General features: G+C 41.5%; 5 protein-coding genes across 5 annotated transcripts; 1 reads left to right on the plus strand and 4 right to left on the minus strand.

Annotated features, from left to right (window-relative positions):
• Positions 1-1,552: 1,552 nt before the first annotated feature.
• On the plus strand, positions 1,553-2,110 carry GLRG_07654 (uncharacterized protein; the record flags this gene model as incomplete). The annotated part of the gene is made up of 2 exons (XM_008098469.1): positions 1,553-1,559; positions 1,644-2,110. The coding sequence occupies 2 exons, from the start codon at positions 1,553-1,555 to the stop codon at positions 2,108-2,110; spliced, it is 474 nt and encodes a 157-aa protein (XP_008096660.1).
• A 552-nt stretch (positions 2,111-2,662) lies between these two features.
• On the minus strand, positions 2,663-3,529 carry GLRG_07655 (uncharacterized protein; the record flags this gene model as incomplete). Its single annotated transcript, XM_008098470.1, has 2 exons — positions 2,663-3,078; positions 3,145-3,529. 2 exons carry the CDS (start codon positions 3,527-3,529, stop codon positions 2,663-2,665), a joined length of 801 nt encoding a protein of 266 aa, XP_008096661.1.
• Positions 3,530-4,334: 805 nt separating this feature from the next.
• GLRG_07656 (dehydroquinase class II) lies at positions 4,335-4,781 on the minus strand (the record flags this gene model as incomplete). Its single annotated transcript, XM_008098471.1, has 1 exon — positions 4,335-4,781. The coding sequence occupies one exon, from the start codon at positions 4,779-4,781 to the stop codon at positions 4,335-4,337; it is 447 nt and encodes a 148-aa protein (XP_008096662.1).
• Positions 4,782-5,287: 506 nt separating this feature from the next.
• GLRG_07657 (ABC-2 type transporter) lies at positions 5,288-10,202 on the minus strand (the record flags this gene model as incomplete). Its single annotated transcript, XM_008098472.1, has 10 exons — positions 5,288-5,979; positions 6,030-6,216; positions 6,268-6,632; positions 6,687-7,257; positions 7,310-7,679; positions 7,736-8,343; positions 8,407-8,894; positions 8,955-9,051; positions 9,120-9,571; positions 9,620-10,202. 10 exons carry the CDS (start codon positions 10,200-10,202, stop codon positions 5,288-5,290), a joined length of 4,413 nt encoding a protein of 1,470 aa, XP_008096663.1.
• Positions 10,203-17,706: 7,504 nt separating this feature from the next.
• On the minus strand, positions 17,707-18,255 carry GLRG_07658 (uncharacterized protein; the record flags this gene model as incomplete). Its single annotated transcript, XM_008098473.1, has 2 exons — positions 17,707-18,182; positions 18,234-18,255. 2 exons carry the CDS (start codon positions 18,253-18,255, stop codon positions 17,707-17,709), a joined length of 498 nt encoding a protein of 165 aa, XP_008096664.1.
• Between the last annotated feature and the right edge of the window lie 1,020 nt (positions 18,256-19,275).

Raw genomic sequence — 19,275 nt, forward strand, 5'->3', positions numbered from 1 at the left:
AGGAAAATTGGCAGACCGCATTGAGATTGGATTTTATGACTCTATAACGTATAAAGATAGACCTCTCATATACTAAATGAACATAAGCCCATATGAGATTTGACGTAGTGACTGACTCAGTGACGAATGAGAATGTTGTGTAACATCAACAAAATCCTTCGATGATATACATGGTTACCTGGTTTCAGATTTGATCAGTGACATCCTGCACATCCGACGACGCATTCCTATTGACCTGAACGTTCTTAACTATTTTATTTGGTTCCGAGAATTGCCGAATGCCATTGGACGCTCCTTCTTTCTACTTGGTGGGCCGATGGCCCGCAACTATGGCTGTCAAATCCTAGGCCGTTGCCCCTATCCTGGCGACAATGCCATACTCAGCTTCAAGCATATTACGCAGTTTGTGAAACATAGTTGAAGAATGTGCATCCATTTTCAAATTGTGTACATCTTCAAGACATCTACGGGAAAACACGGCGATGAATAATATAATTCTTATTTTCTCAGAGCCCCGTGCGGCCTAGTGAGCCGACACAGAATGGTCTTGCTTCATCCAATCATCGGTTTGAACAGCGGATCAAGCATTGCGTTGAAAGCTTCATGATGAGAGCACCTTATGTGAATCTACAAGGGTGACGGTCAAGTTCAACTTATACCCATGAAATATAAACTAACTGCTAAAAGGCATTGCTCTCAAAGCTAATGTCACTTGAAATCAATGCTAGCCAGTATTGTTTGATTAGCCTCTATCGCCCTCACTCTAATCCAGCACCTAGTTCCTCCATGTCATTTTATATTTGGATCATTCAACTGCTTTGTATCCGGAGCGCTTCTACGAAGACCTGGCCGGACGGGCTCGTGTTGCGTTTGTTGGCGTGAGACCACAAAGGTCACCCAGAGGGTTTACTCATCACTCTGTGACGCGAAGATCCTGCTACTCATGGGCTGATTATAACTGATTACATGTAACACCCCCGGGTAGTAGTAAATGTGCGGGCGTCATAGCAGATAATTGGTATGCGACCTCCGTAAACTTTCAGCTTGGACAAACCCAGCACTTCTCCAACCGACGTGCGAAGGAGGGATGCAATCTGCAATTGGTCAACCGTCCTTACGTAGCCTAAGCGGCATGTTTCAAAAGGAATGCGTTGAGGCTTCCCGCTACGGTAATCTATGCATGATACAAAGGAAACCAGAATTCGGATAGACAGCAATCATGAATCCAATGCGCATTGCGCAAGGTGCTGCTTTGTTTGGCGCCTAGAGAAGTATAAGAAGCGCCGCAAACCTCCAATCGAAATGCACGGTCAATCATTGAGCTATCCATACTCTTCATTCGCGAAATTCAAGCATACTCATACCCATAGAGTCGATCGACATGGCTGCCCCACCGAGTATTGGACCTACACGGATTATTCTTGACGTCGTAGGAGATGTTCCGGATTGGAAAGAGGAATACAAGAAATTCTTGTTATCTGTAAAAGACTCTGATGGTTATTTCCGCTATCGATGGGGTCCTTGGAAGGAAGACTCGCATAAGTTGGAGATAATGGCTAGTACGTACCTTTCTCATCCACTCGCACCCATCCATCACTTCCAGCATGTGCCTGTCATTACTTACGATGTTGCGTCTCTCATAGGTTGGGCCTCTTTGGAGAGTCGCGCTGCATTTGGGAAGTCCCCGCAACACCAGCAAGCAGTTGAGGCTCTGAAGCCTGTACTTGCCGGACCTATCCCTGCCAAATGTCCCAGATTTGATCTCGATACGAGCACATTCGTCCCTCCGCCGCCTCAGGTCATCAACAGCCCTATCTGTGAGGTTATTACGGTTCGTCACTGTAGTGGCAACGCAGAGGAGATGGCTACCAAGCTTAAAAAGGCAGAAACCTTACCAGGTTGTTTTGCTGCCCACTCGGGTATTGGGGCATCAAACACACCTGATCAGGGCACTATCTGGCTTGGGTTCATCGGGTGGAGGGACTACGAGTCGAGCAAGGATGCGGACAAATCCGTTTATATGCCGCATGGTGTAGGCGATATGGAGGTCCATCACATCAACTTCAATTTCCCTATCAAGGGGTTTTCTGTTACCAACCCTGGGAGATGAATGGATCCAACGGGTACTGTAGTCTTAGGCCACGGAATCAAAGCATTTAATTGCTTGTTTGAAATAAAAACCTTCTGGTTTATTGAACACGGTGAAAAAGAGAGCATCATTGCCAAATGAGACAAGAAACTCCAAGTTGAAGTTTTTATTATATCGACTGCAGACATGAGAAACGTGATTATAGCTTAATTGTATCACGATACGGATATATATGTACTTGAGTAATCATTATGGGTTTAATGTTACATGCTGATTTACTAATATGCGTTGGCTTCTGAAGTGTTATTGTAGTATATGTATTGGCGAGGTCTGTCTCCTCTACTAAGTTCTGTGGCTGGCTACAAGTCGGTATTCCTTGAATACGGATGGAAATTCCGGCTTTCTCCCATAAACTAGGCACTAGCAATGCATCAATGTAATACTGATGGTGAAAGGAAAAGCTAACTTTAGTATTGCTGAGTGTGTTTAGAGATTGTAGCAGACTTGTCAACAACTTAATCCTAATAATACATTAAAAGAGAACAAGTTTATGAAGCCTTAGTTCCTGTTTTGTTACGTTCGTTGCCTTTGTGGGCCTCTTTCCAAAACTTGCATCACCTCAGCCAGCCCCTCCCGGAATAACAGCATGGCGTAAAAGTTGTGAAAGCAAAACAAGAAATCCGGCTTGACAGGTTGGTTGGTGGTTGGGTTGCACGCCATATGCTCATAAAGAATTCTGACGTCTCCGGTGCGCTCTTGATTTCGGGCGACGCTAAACCTATGAGCGCCTGCAAAACGAGTATCGTCGGCGCCAAACACAAAATCGATACTACTTTCCCCTTGCTCGTGCACTCGACCAAGATCACTAGAGTCTTGCAATTCGATATGGCTGACCTGGAATGCACCGAAAAGTATAGAGTGCGTCGATGGGAGAGAGGTTGGTAATAGCTCCGATGATTCCCACACTGGTGTCTTAGTGGTGGCTAGGCCTTGCAGGTGTCAAAAAAACGAACCATTAAGCTCGACATGCACCACTGGATCAACCTGCAGCTTACCAGAATAGGACACAAGTTTTACTCGCGCAATTTGCAGCAAGTTTCTTTCGATTGCAAAGACTTTGCCCGCAAAATATCCCCTTACAAAAGCTGCCAACAATACCTCGTCTGTCGCGTCTTCCGCAGCAATGTTTTGTGGGAGGGACAAGTCCATAAGATATGCGTCTCCAACAATAACATGGTCTCTCGGATTTCCTAATCCCTTGAGAGTACGAGACTCCTTGAATTTATTCGAGATTCCGCCTACAACGGCGATACGGCGCTTTTCCACTGGGCGAATACGGGCGTAAATATCCCATACGTGTTTGGCAAATAGACAGCACGGCACAGCGGCTGTAAGAGCGAGGATATGGCGGCCGCTGAAAAACCTCAAACCAGTAACCATTTTTTCATGGATTGAGACGATGATAGAAATAAAGTTGAAAATGATGGCGTGGCTTCCTAGGCTAGAGATTTGGCCCTTAAAGAAAACCGATGTGGAGATGGGTGTCTCACGTCACGAATATAGTTCGCGATGTTGCTGACGCCGACTTTACCCGCGTCCAGTGTATCAGCTGCCAGTACTAATTCTTATCGGGACTAACGTCCACGTCGGTTAACCAAAGTTCCCGTATTAATTGATCTGCTGCTTACAGGCCAAAAGAAGCCCACTTAGGATGAGTCGTGCACACCAAATTTGCGATTATCGACAACCTCCCGAATGACGCAACACTCATGAGCCCCCGTCACGGAGACAAATGATCGGTTGAATTACTTGAGGTGCTAGATTCTGCCTAACCTATATAAGTACTTAGATAATCAATATACGTGTCCAGTCGTCGTTCCTAATGCCTGCAGACAAGATAATGAAGTAAACAAAGACTTGAGGAGTGTACGATATATACGAACCCGTGGACGGTGACAACAGAAGCCTTGGTTGACGCTGAGGAACGTTGTATTCACCGAAATACAGACGTCGCTCTTCTTGTGACACGAAGGTTCCTTGGGAATATACGAAGAAGACTGTAGCCGAAGGTCACTATTCCCAGTTGACCGTCACGTAACGTTGAAATAACCTCTCGGGCATATCCCGAAGTCCAATAACATACGCACAAGCGGCAGCAGCATGAAATTGCCTCTTTTCTCTTTTCCTCTCACAAAAGAGTGAGCATGGTCTTATATTTCTACCTCTAATTCGCAGGACTCTTGTGTCAGGCCTTGGGCTTAATGTTCTTGGCCGCATGGTCGATCGCGTACCCATACCCGTGGATTCCGAAACCCATGATGACTGCCACTGCCTTGTCGCTCAAGTAACTACGATGCCGGAACGATTCTCTTGAATGGGTGTTGCTGATATGCAGCTCGATGAAGGGTATATCTACCCCCAGGAGTGCGTCGCGGATCGCAACGCTCGTGTGGGTGTACGCCGCCGGGTTGATGATGATCACGTCAACATTGCCCCTCGCTGCGTGAATGCGGTCGACTATGGCACCTTCCGTGTTGGACTGAAATGACTGCAGGTCTGCGCCGAGCGACTTTGCGTGTTCTTTCGAAGATGCCTCGAGCTGCTCGAGCGTGGTCGAACCATAGATGTGTGGCTCGCGGGTGCCCAGGAGATTCAGGTTCGGGCCATTGATGAGGAGGATCGATTTTGCCATGGTGATGATATGCTGTACAGATTCTGGCACAGTCGAACTTCTAGATGAAGAAATGGAACTTTCATTCAGTGGTGGTCTTGGAGAAGCCCAATTTTTGAAGTGGTCAATTAAAGATTTCAATGGCTAAATGATTTCCCCAGTTACACCCCCTCACAAAACCCCACATGAAGCGCTTCAGTTTGATCCACCTTCCACGTTGGTGCGGGGAAGCAGATGAGGAACCCCGCGATATAGCGGCAAAGCCTTCATCCATCGCGGTCCACCAGTGTCCGACACCGAGAATCCGATGAGCGGAGCTCTTCCAAAGAGACTACTAGTGGCTTGGCCGAAAATGGAGGTTTCCTTTATCTTAAACTTTCAGCAGAGAATGGGAAGCGTCTCTCATTATCTTGATTGGTGTTAACATTGATTATCGACTTTTAGGTCTGGTTCAAGTAAACCCTACTCTTTACTTTTACAGTAGTATCCGCGTACAATAGACTAGGATAACTCCAATCCCTACTCAACTACTTGCGCTTCACCCCTTGGCCTTTGGGCACTCTCACCAGCCAGTACAAGCCACATGCAGCGATGATGTTGAAGCCAATGTATAGCCACAAAAGACCAAAATTTCTCCATCGATCGTCATACTTGATCTCGAAATGGGCAAGGTAGTCATCCGTGGTGCTCATCCGGCAGTAAGCGCAGAAGTCCGTTGCGGCAGAATTGACGAGATATCCACCTGCACTTTGGACGAAAGGACCAAGGAACTCGCCGCACGTTGTGTTGGCCGGTAACGGAACGGACACGAGTTCCTTGACCGTGCATGTGACCTTGGACCCATGCAAGCAGGCCGACAATGTCCCGCTGGCAAGATATGTCATCGGGCTGACCCAATACATGAAATCGCTCCAGATCGCGGGAAGGTCGCTACGGAGAACGCTTACACCGCAGAAAGACATGCAGAGGATGGCGAAGAGACTGGCTGGGATGCTGGCGAGGTCGGCTGTCTCTATAGCTGCGATCGCCATCTGCGAAAAGGTGCTCATCCAGAGGAAAAACGCCCAGATGAAAAGAAACACGGTAAAGCCGCGCATATTGACGTCGTCGGCGGTAGTGTTACGGAAGAACCCTGCGGGATAATACCAGCAGAAGAAGAAGACGACCGCTGCAATGGTGTTCCATACCATTTCGACGAAAATGTTGGACAACAGATACGCTGGAAGAGTTAGCAGTGTATTGCATGTCATGGATCACATATTAACTCACTGGTCCACCGATAGACGCGCGAAGGTCGTTCCCGGACCTCATACAGCGCCCTCTGAGGAATGAGCATCGGCATTATCTGCTTGCTGAACTCATTGACAGTAGTGAGACACATGAAGAAGGCATAGAGCTGGTTCTGCAGGCCCTGCAAGCTGTTATCCGACTTGAAGGTAAACCCAATGTAAAGAGCCTGTGTATTCATGATTAGCAATGTCGCTATAATGCGGATGAGATGTCTTACCATGAGGCACGTTAGTGTAAGTTTGGACCAGATGTAAACAGGCGATCTCCAAAAGTGTTTGGCAGTGCGTACAAAGACGTGATGGAACTGCGTCCAGAAGGACGACGCAAATTCTTGGTGAGCAATCCCGTCTCCCGCCGCATCTGTCGGTAGCTGACGTGCGTCTTGTTGACGCAGGATCTTGAGCTCCTCCTTCACTTCACGGTACTCTTTGGATGAACGCCAAATATCGTCCCACCTGGGACCATCCTCGGACATTGTGGTGACCTTAAGCATCCACTCTGCGGGGTTTGCATCAGCAGGACAAGGTGGCGCGCCATTACGCTCAAGATAGTCGATCATGGTTCTTGAGTTGTCGCCAATATCTTTGGTTCTGTCAGTACTATGTTCGGCTTGCGTAACGCAAGAGAAGCACTCACCTCCAAAATAGACCGTCTTACCACCACGTTGCAGCAGAAGAAGCCTGTCAAATCGAGAGAAGAGCATCGCTGACGGCTGATGAATGGTGCAAAGAATAGCCTGTCCGCTCCTCGCTAGTTTCTCGATGAGATCGCAAATTGCCCAGGACGTCTGGGAATCGAGCCCCGATGTTGGTTCATCGAGGAAGACCAGGAGCTGCGGTCGGGCTGCAAGCTCGACGCCAATAGTCAAGCGCTTGCGCTGTTCAACATTGAGTCCCTGGCCAGGGACTCCAACCACGGCGTCCACAAAGTCGCTCATGTCGAGCAACTCGATGACTTCATCAATGTAGGCCAGTTTGGCTTCACGTGGAATATCTGCGCTTTGGCGGAGCAGGGCACTGAATTCAAGGGCTTCACGGACCGTCATCGTGTCCAAGTGAACATCTTGCTGCTGAACGTAGCCCACGCGGTTGGGGATGGATTTGTCCGTTGGCCGACCATTGACCATAGTATCGCCGGAAAGCACGCCCATGGTAACCCTACTGGCCAGTGCGTCGAGAAGCGTAGTCTTTCCAGCGCCGGATGCGCCCTGTGTAGCCAGCTGTCAGAAATATTCAACTTGGCCCGAGTGACAAACATACCATAAGAGCTGTGATGACGCCCGGCTGAACCCAACCGTCCACATGATCCAGGATTCGGCGCTCCTGGCCCTTGATCTTGACGTCGTAGCAGATGTCCTCCCAATGGAAGATAGGCTTCCCGCAGGCACTAGGTCTCGGTCTAGTCTCTGTCGTCTTCTCTGCCGGCGAAACGGGCAATTTTTCTGTCACAAACATCTCACGAGACTGGCTCTCTTCGTCCAGGTTCATCTTACTGCCCAGTTTGGCCGGCAACTTGCCACGTCTAAAGACTAGAACTTCGCCTTCGCTCTTCGGCGGCTTGGCAAACTCTGCCGTGATGATGTAGGTGATGAAGAAGAATACCACGTAAGCACAAAGAATGCCAACATTCCTATGATTGGTTAGGTTGGCCTGCGTGCAAAGCTGGTTGACTCGTTCTCTACTTACCTCCATTTGTTTGCGTTGAAGTATTCGAAGGATTGCTCGATGTATCGATCGCCGTCGACCATGTCAGATCCTGGTATAGCTCCCACCACACCACAGGTTCGGCTTGCCAAAGGGAGGTCATCGTAACCAGCTCCTGAAGGCACCATGCCAGCGTAGCCAGAAGCACACTGAAACTGACGGCCATGAAACTCATTTGCCATCAGTGCTTCAAAGGCGTAGGAGAGAGGATTTATGTACCCCATCCACCGAGACCATCCCTGCATGTAGCTTGTCGGGACGGTGAAGCCTGCGTACATCATGACACCCAGAGTAACTAGAGTGACGGGTACCATGGCCTGATGTGAAGTACGGGCAAGTGATGCCATGGTTCGGTAGATGCCAGACATCGCCAGCAGGACCACGAATGACACTAGGCAAAAGAATAAGAAGTGATCGGCACCGGGATTCAAATTTGCCATGAAGTAGAAAATGGAGTTAAAAGTGAAGACATTGGTAATCTTGTATGGCAACTCGGTGATGAAACTCGAGATGGCCTCAGCGGACTGGTGGTAGAGCGCATACCGATTATGCTTCTCGATGACAGGCCTCTGGCTATAAAGTGTGAGGACCTAAATTTCAGTCAGCTGACATGCAAAAACGGTAACCAAGTACGAAAGTAGAAGGAAACTGACCTCCATCTCACTAGCGAAGGCGTTGAACAATAAGGCGAAGAAAATCAAACCGGCACGGTAATAAAACGTGGCAGTGTCGGCCTGGAGTTTGAAGAACATGCTTCCCAGGAGGAACCCCACAAGAATGTTGTACACGAGCGAGGAGATTGTAAACTCGGGATCGGCTACCAAACGCTTCCAGCCACGCCAGAGGCAGAGTTTGACTTGGCGTGGGTAGGCGATCATGTACGGGGACTTCAGCCTTGACCATGAACTTCTCTCCGCCTTGATACTTTGCTGGAAAGACTCAAGGCGATCTTGTGCTGGGTGCTCAAATTCGTACCCTTCGATGCTTGCTACGAGAGCCGCATGGTCTTGTGACTGCTTCCACCTCGCTGCAAACTCGTCCGGGGTTCGTGGTGCAGTATGCTCGCAGCCAGGCTTAATTCGTCGTTCGTTCGGAGATGTCATGGATGTGAGGAAGTCGGGCGTGGTTTGTCGCTCGGGACCTAAGATGGGTCAGGGTCAGAGTCTGAATACTGAGGGTATGATGCTCCTGTTAGACTCACACTGAAAGCCCAAGTCTTCGAAGTACTTCTTCGCTTGGTCAACTCTGCCGAAGAAGATCTGTCTTCCCTCATAGACTACCGTCACTTTGTCGAACAGCTATCTTCCATCAGCCACAATTCATCATATGCAGTCGGACCTCCTGCGCCAAGTCAACTGCCACTTACATCGTATGCAGACTGTGGCGCCTGGTAGATGGCCACAACAGCTGCAACGCCCAGCAAGTCTGATTGTGTGCGAAGGTTTTGGCAAAAGGCAATAGCGTTTCCGCTGTCGAGACCTCGCGTGCTGTTGTCCCAGCATTGGAATTTGGCCCCGGTCAGAGCAGCCTCGACGATACTGACCCGCTTCCGTTCGCCGCCAGACACGCCGCGCACATAATCATCGCCAACTTTGGAGTTCACGGTATGGGAGATGCCAAACGCTGCCATCATCACGTCACGCATGACACGGGCATATTCGTTACTCGTCATCCCGCCAGGGACCCATTCTGGGACTCTGGCCCGCGACGCGAACTCCAGCGTGTCCCCAACTGATAGGGGGGCAAGGTGGACGTCCACTTCGGCATTGTAAAGGACATCGCCTCGGAACCAACCATGCATGCGCTTCGGTTCGATTCCTACTCACTGTTAGATCAAAGGACATTATGTATGGAACATTTGCCAACCTCGAAAGTTCATGTACGATTCTTGGGCAACATTCAGTCCCTCTGTTTGGCCGGCTAACGTCTTAAGAAGGGTTGAGCAGCCTGATCCGGGAGGGCCCAGCACAAGGAGCATTTCGCCGGGTTCGACAAGGCCCGCAAAATCCCTTAGGATATCAATGCGTCCTTTTGACCTCCCCGTCGTGAGTCCGACGATATCAGCCGCCATGCTTAGCAGGAGATTACCCGCGCTTTTTTGGTACTGCGTCCCAGAGCTGTAGCCGAAGACATTGAGGTTGCGAAACGCGACGCCAGCCAGTCGGTTGGGTGCCGACATGGGATCTGACTCGAAGACTTTGATGAATGCTTTCGTCCATGCTGTTGGGTCGAAATTTGAGGAAGTAGGATCCAAGTAACTATTTTTGGGAGGGTTCAGGACATCAACGTGAGCATTGGCCGCATGATGTTGGGAGGCATTGGTAATTCGGCGGGCCAGGTGTTCGATCTCCCGGTGCATGCTCTCGGCCGCCGTTGATGTTGAAAGGTCGTCCTCGAAACTATCTTCAATCGGATCCGGAATGTAGTAGTTCTGTTCGTCTGGCGACATTGCTCTGATTCTAGTGGACGAGTTCGTGTTCCCGGGTTCTTAATGAGAGTAGAGAGTGTAGTGTGGTAACGGCTCTGAAAATTGCAATGCACCGGTATTTGAACGATTACTTTCTGTATTTGACTGACTTGTCTGATTTTCAAGTAGTTGACCAGAGCCATGGCGCATGGGTTATGAAGCGTGCCTTGCGAGATCTTACACTGCCCGGGTCGGTAACCCGCGGTATGCCGTCCGAGGCCACAATTGCACGCCCTAATCACAGAGAACGCTGCCAATTCCGCAGCGTATCTTTCTGGGTTGCTTGCTTGCGAGCCTCTCGAAACAACTCGAAGACAGGCCGCATCCAGGTCAAGGCCCATGTCGACCGGATGGCCGCGGGTGACCGAAGGACGATTTGCGGAATCGGGTGGACCCCCTCCACAAATCACGCCCCCCTAATGTCGCGAACCCGAAAGGCAGCGCTCATAGTTTGCGTAGAAACCACGTCGAGCATGGCTGTTGAAATTGGCTCCGGGGGCCTAAGGTTCCGAAAGATGCACTTTACCGATCGTTCGCCACGATGCCAGTAGTTGCGGACCTTGTTACCGACTAGTGCGAGAGTTGTTTGTATACAACCAAGGGGTGGCATGGCAACATATTGGCAACCAACAACTCGACGTTAGACATCCAGAGACGGGCGCAGCACACTGGAGACTCGGGGGCTGAACGGCGCTCTCGTCTAGCTGGGTCTTCTCGGCCCAATAGTGAAAAATTCAAAGGCAGGTTTCGCGTGACATTTGCGCGGGGGCCGTGATTAAAGTCGCACGGAGGGCCAGAGGCGCAATGCCCAGCCATGTATTTTGTGGGGATCCTGATCATGGGGGGGTATTCAAAGTTCGGGGGGGGTATCCGGCCAGTGGGGCAAAAGTTGGGGGGGGGGTAAAAGAGGTGGGGCTGACTAATTATATAAAAGTGATACATGCGAATATCAGGGCTTTTTGCCTATAAGCGCACAGTAAAAAATCTATAACTAAGATCACGTGACTTTACTTACTGTCTCTACCTTAGGCCTAGCACTAGCTTACACTTAGGATATACTAAACTCTTACTAAAAAAATTTCTTACTTTAATTCTTTTTTTTTAAAAAACACTATAAATCTATAATTACTACTATAGTAGTACTAAGGTATTTCTATAATTAATTCTTAATATATTCTTACTATATTTAAAGTATATACTAATAATATTTTAAATATCTACTAACTATATAAACCTAAGTATTACTAATATATATAACCTTTTTACTTATAGATACTACTATAGTAAGTATATATATAATCCTTATTAAGTAGTAATATAATATATACTAATTTAATATAGGCTTTATTTTAAACCTAAACCTTAACTATATTCTAGCTAGTATAGCCTATATCCTTACTAATATAGTGTATATATAGAACGCTAACTTAAATTATATAGAGGTTTAGGAAGCTTATAACACTAGCTATATATATAAGTTTTTAGATTAATATAAGTATATATTAAGTATATACTAATCTTATTCCTAATAAACACTATTACTATAAAGATAAACGCTTATATATTAACTTAATATAAACTAAAAATACTACTAGTATATACTAACTATATGCCTAGGCGCTTTAAATATAAGAAGTAAGCTTTTTACTATTAATACTAAAGTATAAGTTAATATATATAAAGTATAGATTAGGTATATACTAACCTTAATTCTAGTTATAATATAGTTATTAATCCTAATACTAATATTATATATAGTACTATTTATACCTTTTAGCTAGCTATAAGTATGTCCTAAGTATATACTTAGAATAAGCTAATATAGTACCTAGCTTTACTACTATATATATACTACCTACCTAGGCGCTAGTATATATATATATATAGTATATACTAAGTATATACTAATAATACACTAGTTAAGAATTACCCCTATACTAACACTACTATTACTAAGAAAGCAGTTAGTAAACTATATATACTAGGTATATATAATAGCTAGTTATAGTATTAGGAGAGTATATACTAATAACATACTAAGGCTATCTAGAACTTTATTTACTCTAGTTAGTAGCGTAATATAAACTATATTTATAAGCCTAGGTATATCCTTAGCACTATCTTAGTATATATATAGCTAATATATAAATAGTATTAGACCTAATAGTAGTCTTCTCTATATCTATTATAATAGTATAAAGAAATTAGTATAAGTCTCTCTTAGTATATACTATATATATACTAAGCTAACACTAGATTATAGTTATAATAATACTACCTTTATAGCTACTTATAGAACTTAATTTTATTAACTTATATATATATACTTTAAGTATATACTTAGTATTACCCTAAAGGATACTATTTATTTTACTATTTATTTTACTATTTATCTTTTATATTACTAATACACTTTAGCTACTATATAGTGCTACTAAGCTTTAGTATAAGGTTATTATAAGAAATATATTAAAAGATATATTAGTATTTACTTTTAATAAGTAAGGCGTAAGCTATATATATACTAAAAGTATACTAAAATAATATCTTATATTATAGACTTTATAATAACTTTATACTAAATCTAAACTAATCCTAACTAAGTAAATATAAAAGATAAAGTAAATATATACTTAATATATATTATAACTATATATACTAATAATTAAGTAAGATAATACTATAACTTTAGTCTCTTTATATAAGTATAAGAATATAAGTTATATATCTTCTTAGTATATACTTTATATATACTAATAATTAATCTTATAGCACCCTAGCTATCCTTATAAGAAAAGCCTTAAGTTACTTACCCTAGCTCCCTGCCCCCCCCCTAAGAAGTAGGCTAGTATATATAAAGTGTATCCTTAGTATATATATAACACTAATCTATCTAGCTCCTAAAAAGAAAAGTAAGGCCCTAGCTACCCTTACTACCTATAAGACCTATATATAGTATCCCCTAGACACACCCTTAGTATATATATAGCTAACGTTTAATAGGATCCTAAGGTCTATAAGAGGCTATTTTTTTAAGCAGGATAAAAAGGAGAGTAGTGTCTAAGTATATACTAAAAACCTTTTAGGCCTAGGCTAAAAGGGTATAATATATATTATAGGTATATACTAAGTATAACCTAATAATATACCTAAAATAAATTAAAGTTTAAAATAACTTAAGTTATATTTTAGTATATACTAAGTTAGTACTATAAGTTAGTTAATAATAATTAAAATAGTATTAAGTATATACTATATATATACTAGTAATATACTAAATTTAACCTCTCTTTAAGTCTTACTTAAGCTATACTACTTCTGCTTCTAAATCCTAGATTTACTTCTTACGCCTTAGGCGCTTTACTTGATACTATAACTTCTAAATCTAAACTTTATCTTATTCTTTTTTAGAATAAATATACTACTACTAAGAATAAACTTATAACCTTTATATAAAGGTAGAAACCTCTTACTAGCTTATTAATTAAGTATATAAGGTTTACTTTTATAAATAAGAATAAGATATAAGTAAAAATAATACTAGTAGTAGTAGTAATAATATAAAAAATAAGCTATATATAAGTAAGGTTAATATATAGGGTATACTTAGTATATACTTAAAGCTAGCTCTAGATATACTAAGTATAGTCTTATTTTTTTCTAAAACACTATCCTTTTTATTTATAACACTACTATCTTTAACACTTAGTAATAGTATATTAAATAAGTTATATAGATTAAAAGGAAAAGTAAGGTTATTTTAGTATTACTTTACTTATATAGCTTACTTTTTCTATATTTTCCTAAAAGCTTTAGTATAGTAAGCAGTTTAGCTTTTATTTCTCTATAAGGATTAAATACTAGTATAAATTTCTACTTATACCTTTACTACTTCTTAGAAAACATATTACTTAAGCCTAAAGTATAGTTAGTATATACTAGGGATATACTAAGGATATATAAAGGGTATACCTAACTATAGTATAGTAGCTAAAAGTTATAACTATCTCCTAACTACTAAGTTATCCTAGCTATAACTAGACTTAATAATATTATTATACTTCTTAGTAAGAACCTTTACCTTTAGGTTAATATTACTTATTTTAAGTGTAAGCCTATATATAATTTACTTTACTTTTTTACCTTTAAACTATAACTTAGTCTTAAGATATTAAGAGGTTATACCTTTAATATACTCTATATATACTAAGAATAAAGTTAATTCCTATAGTCTCTAAAGCTTATACTTAGCTATATAGTTAGGGAACTTCTTTTACTAGTTATAGTATATATAAACCTTATAGAATATAAGGATATAGTAAAGGTGCTCCTTTTAGCTTCTTAAAGGGTTAATTTTAGTAAGGTAGTTACCTAGGCCTAGTATATAGTTAGTATATATAAAGTATATACCTAAAATATAGTAAGTATATCTCTAGCTTATTTCTTATCTATATTTATTATAATAGTATAAATAAGGAAGTTCTTAGTTAAATTAATATAATACTAATCCCTTTAGGAACTAACTACCTTATAAAGGCAGCTAAAGTATTCTTTAAAAAGCTACTTATACCTATCTCTTAAATAGGTATTAGTCTATATATAGATATAGGAGTTAATTTCTAGGTATAGTTAGTAAATATCCTTAGTATATACTAGGTATATACTTAATATACTTTAAGTTTCTATATTCTAACTATAAATCTTAAAGGTATTAATTTCTCCCTTAACTATCTTAAAGGCTATATCTACCTTAAGGAACTAGGCCTTTAGAAAGGCCTTAGCTTAGGTAGATTTAATATAGATAATAATAAATCTATTATCTGCTGTTTTAATAATACTATAAATCTATTAGTCCTCTTTTAACCTTATCTTATTAAAGGTAAATTCCTAGATAACGCTTAGTATATATTTAGTATATACCTAATATATATAAGGTATATACTTATTATATATTACTTACTTATATAGCTAGAACTAGCTAGAAACTTAAGAAGATAGGCTTTATAAATAAAGACACTAATAATATTCTTATTTTATAGAGCAGTATAAATAGCCTAAAGTGTACTTATCCTAAACCTATAGTATACCTTATAAATCCCTAGATTTATAAGTAGTATCCCTATATATACTTAGTATATACTAAATAAATATTTAGTAGATATAAAGCTTATATATAGTTAATATTATAATATCTAGCTTTTTTAAAAGGCTAAGTATAAGTTATTATAATAACTAAGAAAAAAAAGTTATTAGTAAAGGTAGGATATAGGTATATAAGCCTCTATAAAAAAAGAGAATAAATAAGAAGCGTACTTAGTTAATAGGGATATAAATATTTATTTTAACACTATATATATACTTTTAGATAGATCTACTGCTAATAAACGCTAGATATTAGAAGCCTAGAAATTTAGCTTATACTATAAATATATAGGGGATATACTAAGTATATACTTACTATATATCTTTTTTATACTAGATATCTTCCTAACCTAGACGTATTTATTACTCTAGCTATATAACTAGCCTATAAAGTAAAGCTACTATAAATACCTAAGATTAATTTAACTTTAGTACTAAGGAATTAAAAAGGTAGTATACTAAGTCTTAGTATTACTTAATTATAGGCACCTAATAAATATTACTTATAAATATTAAAATATATCTTACTATAGTATAGTATATACTAGGCTTATACTTACCTTATTCTAGGTAAACACCTAGAAAGGCTGTCTACTATAGGTATTAGTATTAGGGTTACTACCTTAACCTAGCTACTAGTATAGCTTATTAGGCTTTTAACGCTTCTTAATTAACTTAAAGAATTTAGTAAGAGTTAGTATAATCTATAGTAAGTATATATAAAGTATATACTAGATATATTAGTAATATACGCTTTAGTCTAGTGCTAGATATCCTTAGTAATTATTAAGGTAATTACTATTCTTTTTGCTTTTTCCCTTATAGCCTAGTGTATTTAAATAACTTTCCCCTTATTAAAATACTTATTAGGCCTTAAAAGGGACTTATAAGTAAATTTATAGTGCTTTATACTACTATATTAAAGGGATTAGTACTAGACTTTATTATTCTTTAGGTTATTCTTAATATATTATTAGTATATACTTACTACTAGTATAAGATATACTAAGAATACGTTACCTTAGTACTAAGTATAACTACTTAGATATATACTTCTTATACTTAGTTAAGTACTAAATAGTATCTAAAAGCTATTAAATAAGCTACTAGGCACTAGCCTTTAAGGTATCTTAAGTGTGTTAATATAATATAATATAGTAAAAAATACTAAAAGGTAAGGTTACTAAATAAAGAGGGGAAGTAAGATAGTCTTTAATAGATATTACTATTATTTTCTTTTTACCTTTATAATTAAGAAAGATACTAAACTACTAAAGAGATTCCTAAAGAATAATAAGTATATACTAAGTATATAGCTAGTATATATAAGGTATATATTAAGAGAATACCTAAGTCTAGCCTATCTTAAATAGTAGATTTAGGGTATTAGCTCTTTTTTAACCTTAATAGTATTTATTAAGCTAGTAAGTATCTTATTCTACTTAGTAATAAAGATCTATAAAGTTAAAATAACTTATATTATTTAGCTATCTACTTAGTATATACTAAGCACTAGCTAAGTGTTTTTTACTCCCCTTAGTATTATCTTTATTAACACTATTATACCCTATATTATTTATTTAGTCCTTATTATTAGATAAGGTTAAAGACTAAATAAGTAACGTATAGGTATAAAGACTAGAGTTACTATTAGAATTATTAGGTATATCTATAAAAATAAAAGAGAAATTAAGTATAAGCCTAGTATATAGTTTACTAAGGCTAAGTATATACTAAAATCTGTTTATCCTTATATACTTACTTTCCTATCTAGTTAATTTATTAGCTATTTTATCTATACTACCTCTTTAACTACCTCTTTAACTACCCCTTTAACTACCTTTTTAACTACCTTTATATTTACCTCTTTTTATATATCTAGCGTATATACTATATATATACTAAGCAAGTAGTGTCCTATATATAACTTATACATACTAAAAAATGACTTATAGTACTGTACTGTACTGCGCAAAGTTATGTAACGGCTAGTGCATATATAACCCTTTTACCCCCCCCCAAACTTTTGCCCCACTGGCCGGATACCCCCCCCCCGAACTTGGAATACCCCCCCCCCGAACTGTCTACCCGTATTTTGTCAATACCCGGAAATTAAACGAGCAGCCAACCCTTGAATACAATCCATTGTGAGAGCCTTGTAACTTCCATTGCATAATTCGTGGTTATTGATATTTCATTTCATTCCCAAATAATGCATTCCTCGTGATGCTCAGACATGTTAAGTCTTGCATGCGTGCCCCCTCCACATTGACCACGTAAGTTTCATAAAGCCGTCCAAATTCGTCCCGAACACATTCCTCACGTCAACACGCATTTGCCGCACTCATTGGTCCTGCCCAACCCACCGCTCGGCGACGCGCGAAGTCACAAACACGCCCGCCGCCAAGATGGTGAAGCCCGGCGCGAACAACAGGAGGATCGCCACCAGGACCATGTTGGCGAGGAACTCGGACGACCCGAACGGCGGCGCCCTCCCGAAGAACCCCGGGCCCATCGTGTGCACCTTCACGTTTGCCTGCCCCTGCTGCGGCTGGTTCCTCGGCGGGCTATCCCCGCCCTGCGGGTGCGCGGGGTCCGCGCTCGGTAGGTTGCCAAGGGCGGAGAGCACGTCCGTGACGAGGGGCTTGTTCTCGTCGTCGACGACGACCCCGGACAGCCACGCGCGGATGTTCTCGTGCTGATCCAGGGCTGGCGTTCCGCGGTCTCTGGGCCGTTCGCGGGTCGGATGGCTTTTCTTGTCCATCGCATGCTCATTTGCGATGGCTGTGCGGTCATCTTCATAGATGAAGGAGCACCCGTCTAACAGGGAGTGAGCAGCTGCAGGTGCAGGAGACTTCTTTTGGCGCTTACCGAAGTGATCCGCAAAGTTCATGCTGACCATCGGAGATGTAGGTTGTTTATAGATGAGTCTTCTTTGAACCGGTGCCAGAGCAGGTCCAGGACGAAGTGCACGAGGAGGCGGCCTTTGATCGTATCTGGCTAACGAATTGAACTCGTCGTTGGCGTTCGGCAAAGCTGCACATCACAGGAGATCGAAGCTCCAGTATTTGCTATTAAACCAAAGGCTACTCTTGTTGATTGTTTGGCCGACACATGCGTTGTCAGGGGGGAAGACAACCGAAAGGAGAAGCGGCGAGATTGGAATGCTTCATCTAAGTAGTAGCAAGATTCCGCGTCAGTGGCTCACAATGCTAGCAAGCCTGCCCAAAAACTCAGAAACAAAGATTCCAGTGCTGGATTGCGAGGATGCATACGCGGCAGCCTCGTTTTCTGCCTCTCACCATCTCTCAAAGCGCCGATATAGGAGAGCAACGTCCTAGAACACGGTCGTAAAATAAAAACACAACGTGGACGAGAATCGTACTGACCTTTAAACTATTCAGACCTCAGACCGTACCAAGTCCAAAATATCTACTATGTTATCCGCCGCGATGTTCATCATAGCCGAATGTAAAGGACTAGTTTATAAAGCTATGTGCTGGTAGTTGTGACTACTCGATGCACCAGAAAGTTATGTCACTCATATTATGTATCTATGATAACTCGTTTCAGCTCAAAGCGTCCTCGCCCTTCTGAGGAGGATTTTCATCATTAAGGCTCTCCTTTAGTTCTGGCAAGTACCACAGGTTCGAACACATACTTTGACAAAGTTGACACCCCCAACGGCGGACATGGACCCACAATCTTCGCAAGAAGCCGTGTCCAGGAGGACGAGAGCGATGGAGCACCACAGTGACATTGATATCCCAAAGAGAGACCCGCCTTAGTAAAAAGAGAACAAGAATCTCAATCGAGATAAGGCTTTACCTCTCGAACGGTTTCCGGGCTGGCGCTACATGCGGTACCACAGTCGGAATATCGTGTTGATGAGGCTCGACCAGTTAGGATTGCA

This window comes from Colletotrichum graminicola, assembly GCF_000149035.1.
Source record: "Colletotrichum graminicola M1.001 genomic scaffold supercont1.33, whole genome shotgun sequence".
NCBI classification, from domain to species: domain Eukaryota; kingdom Fungi; phylum Ascomycota; class Sordariomycetes; order Glomerellales; family Glomerellaceae; genus Colletotrichum; species Colletotrichum graminicola.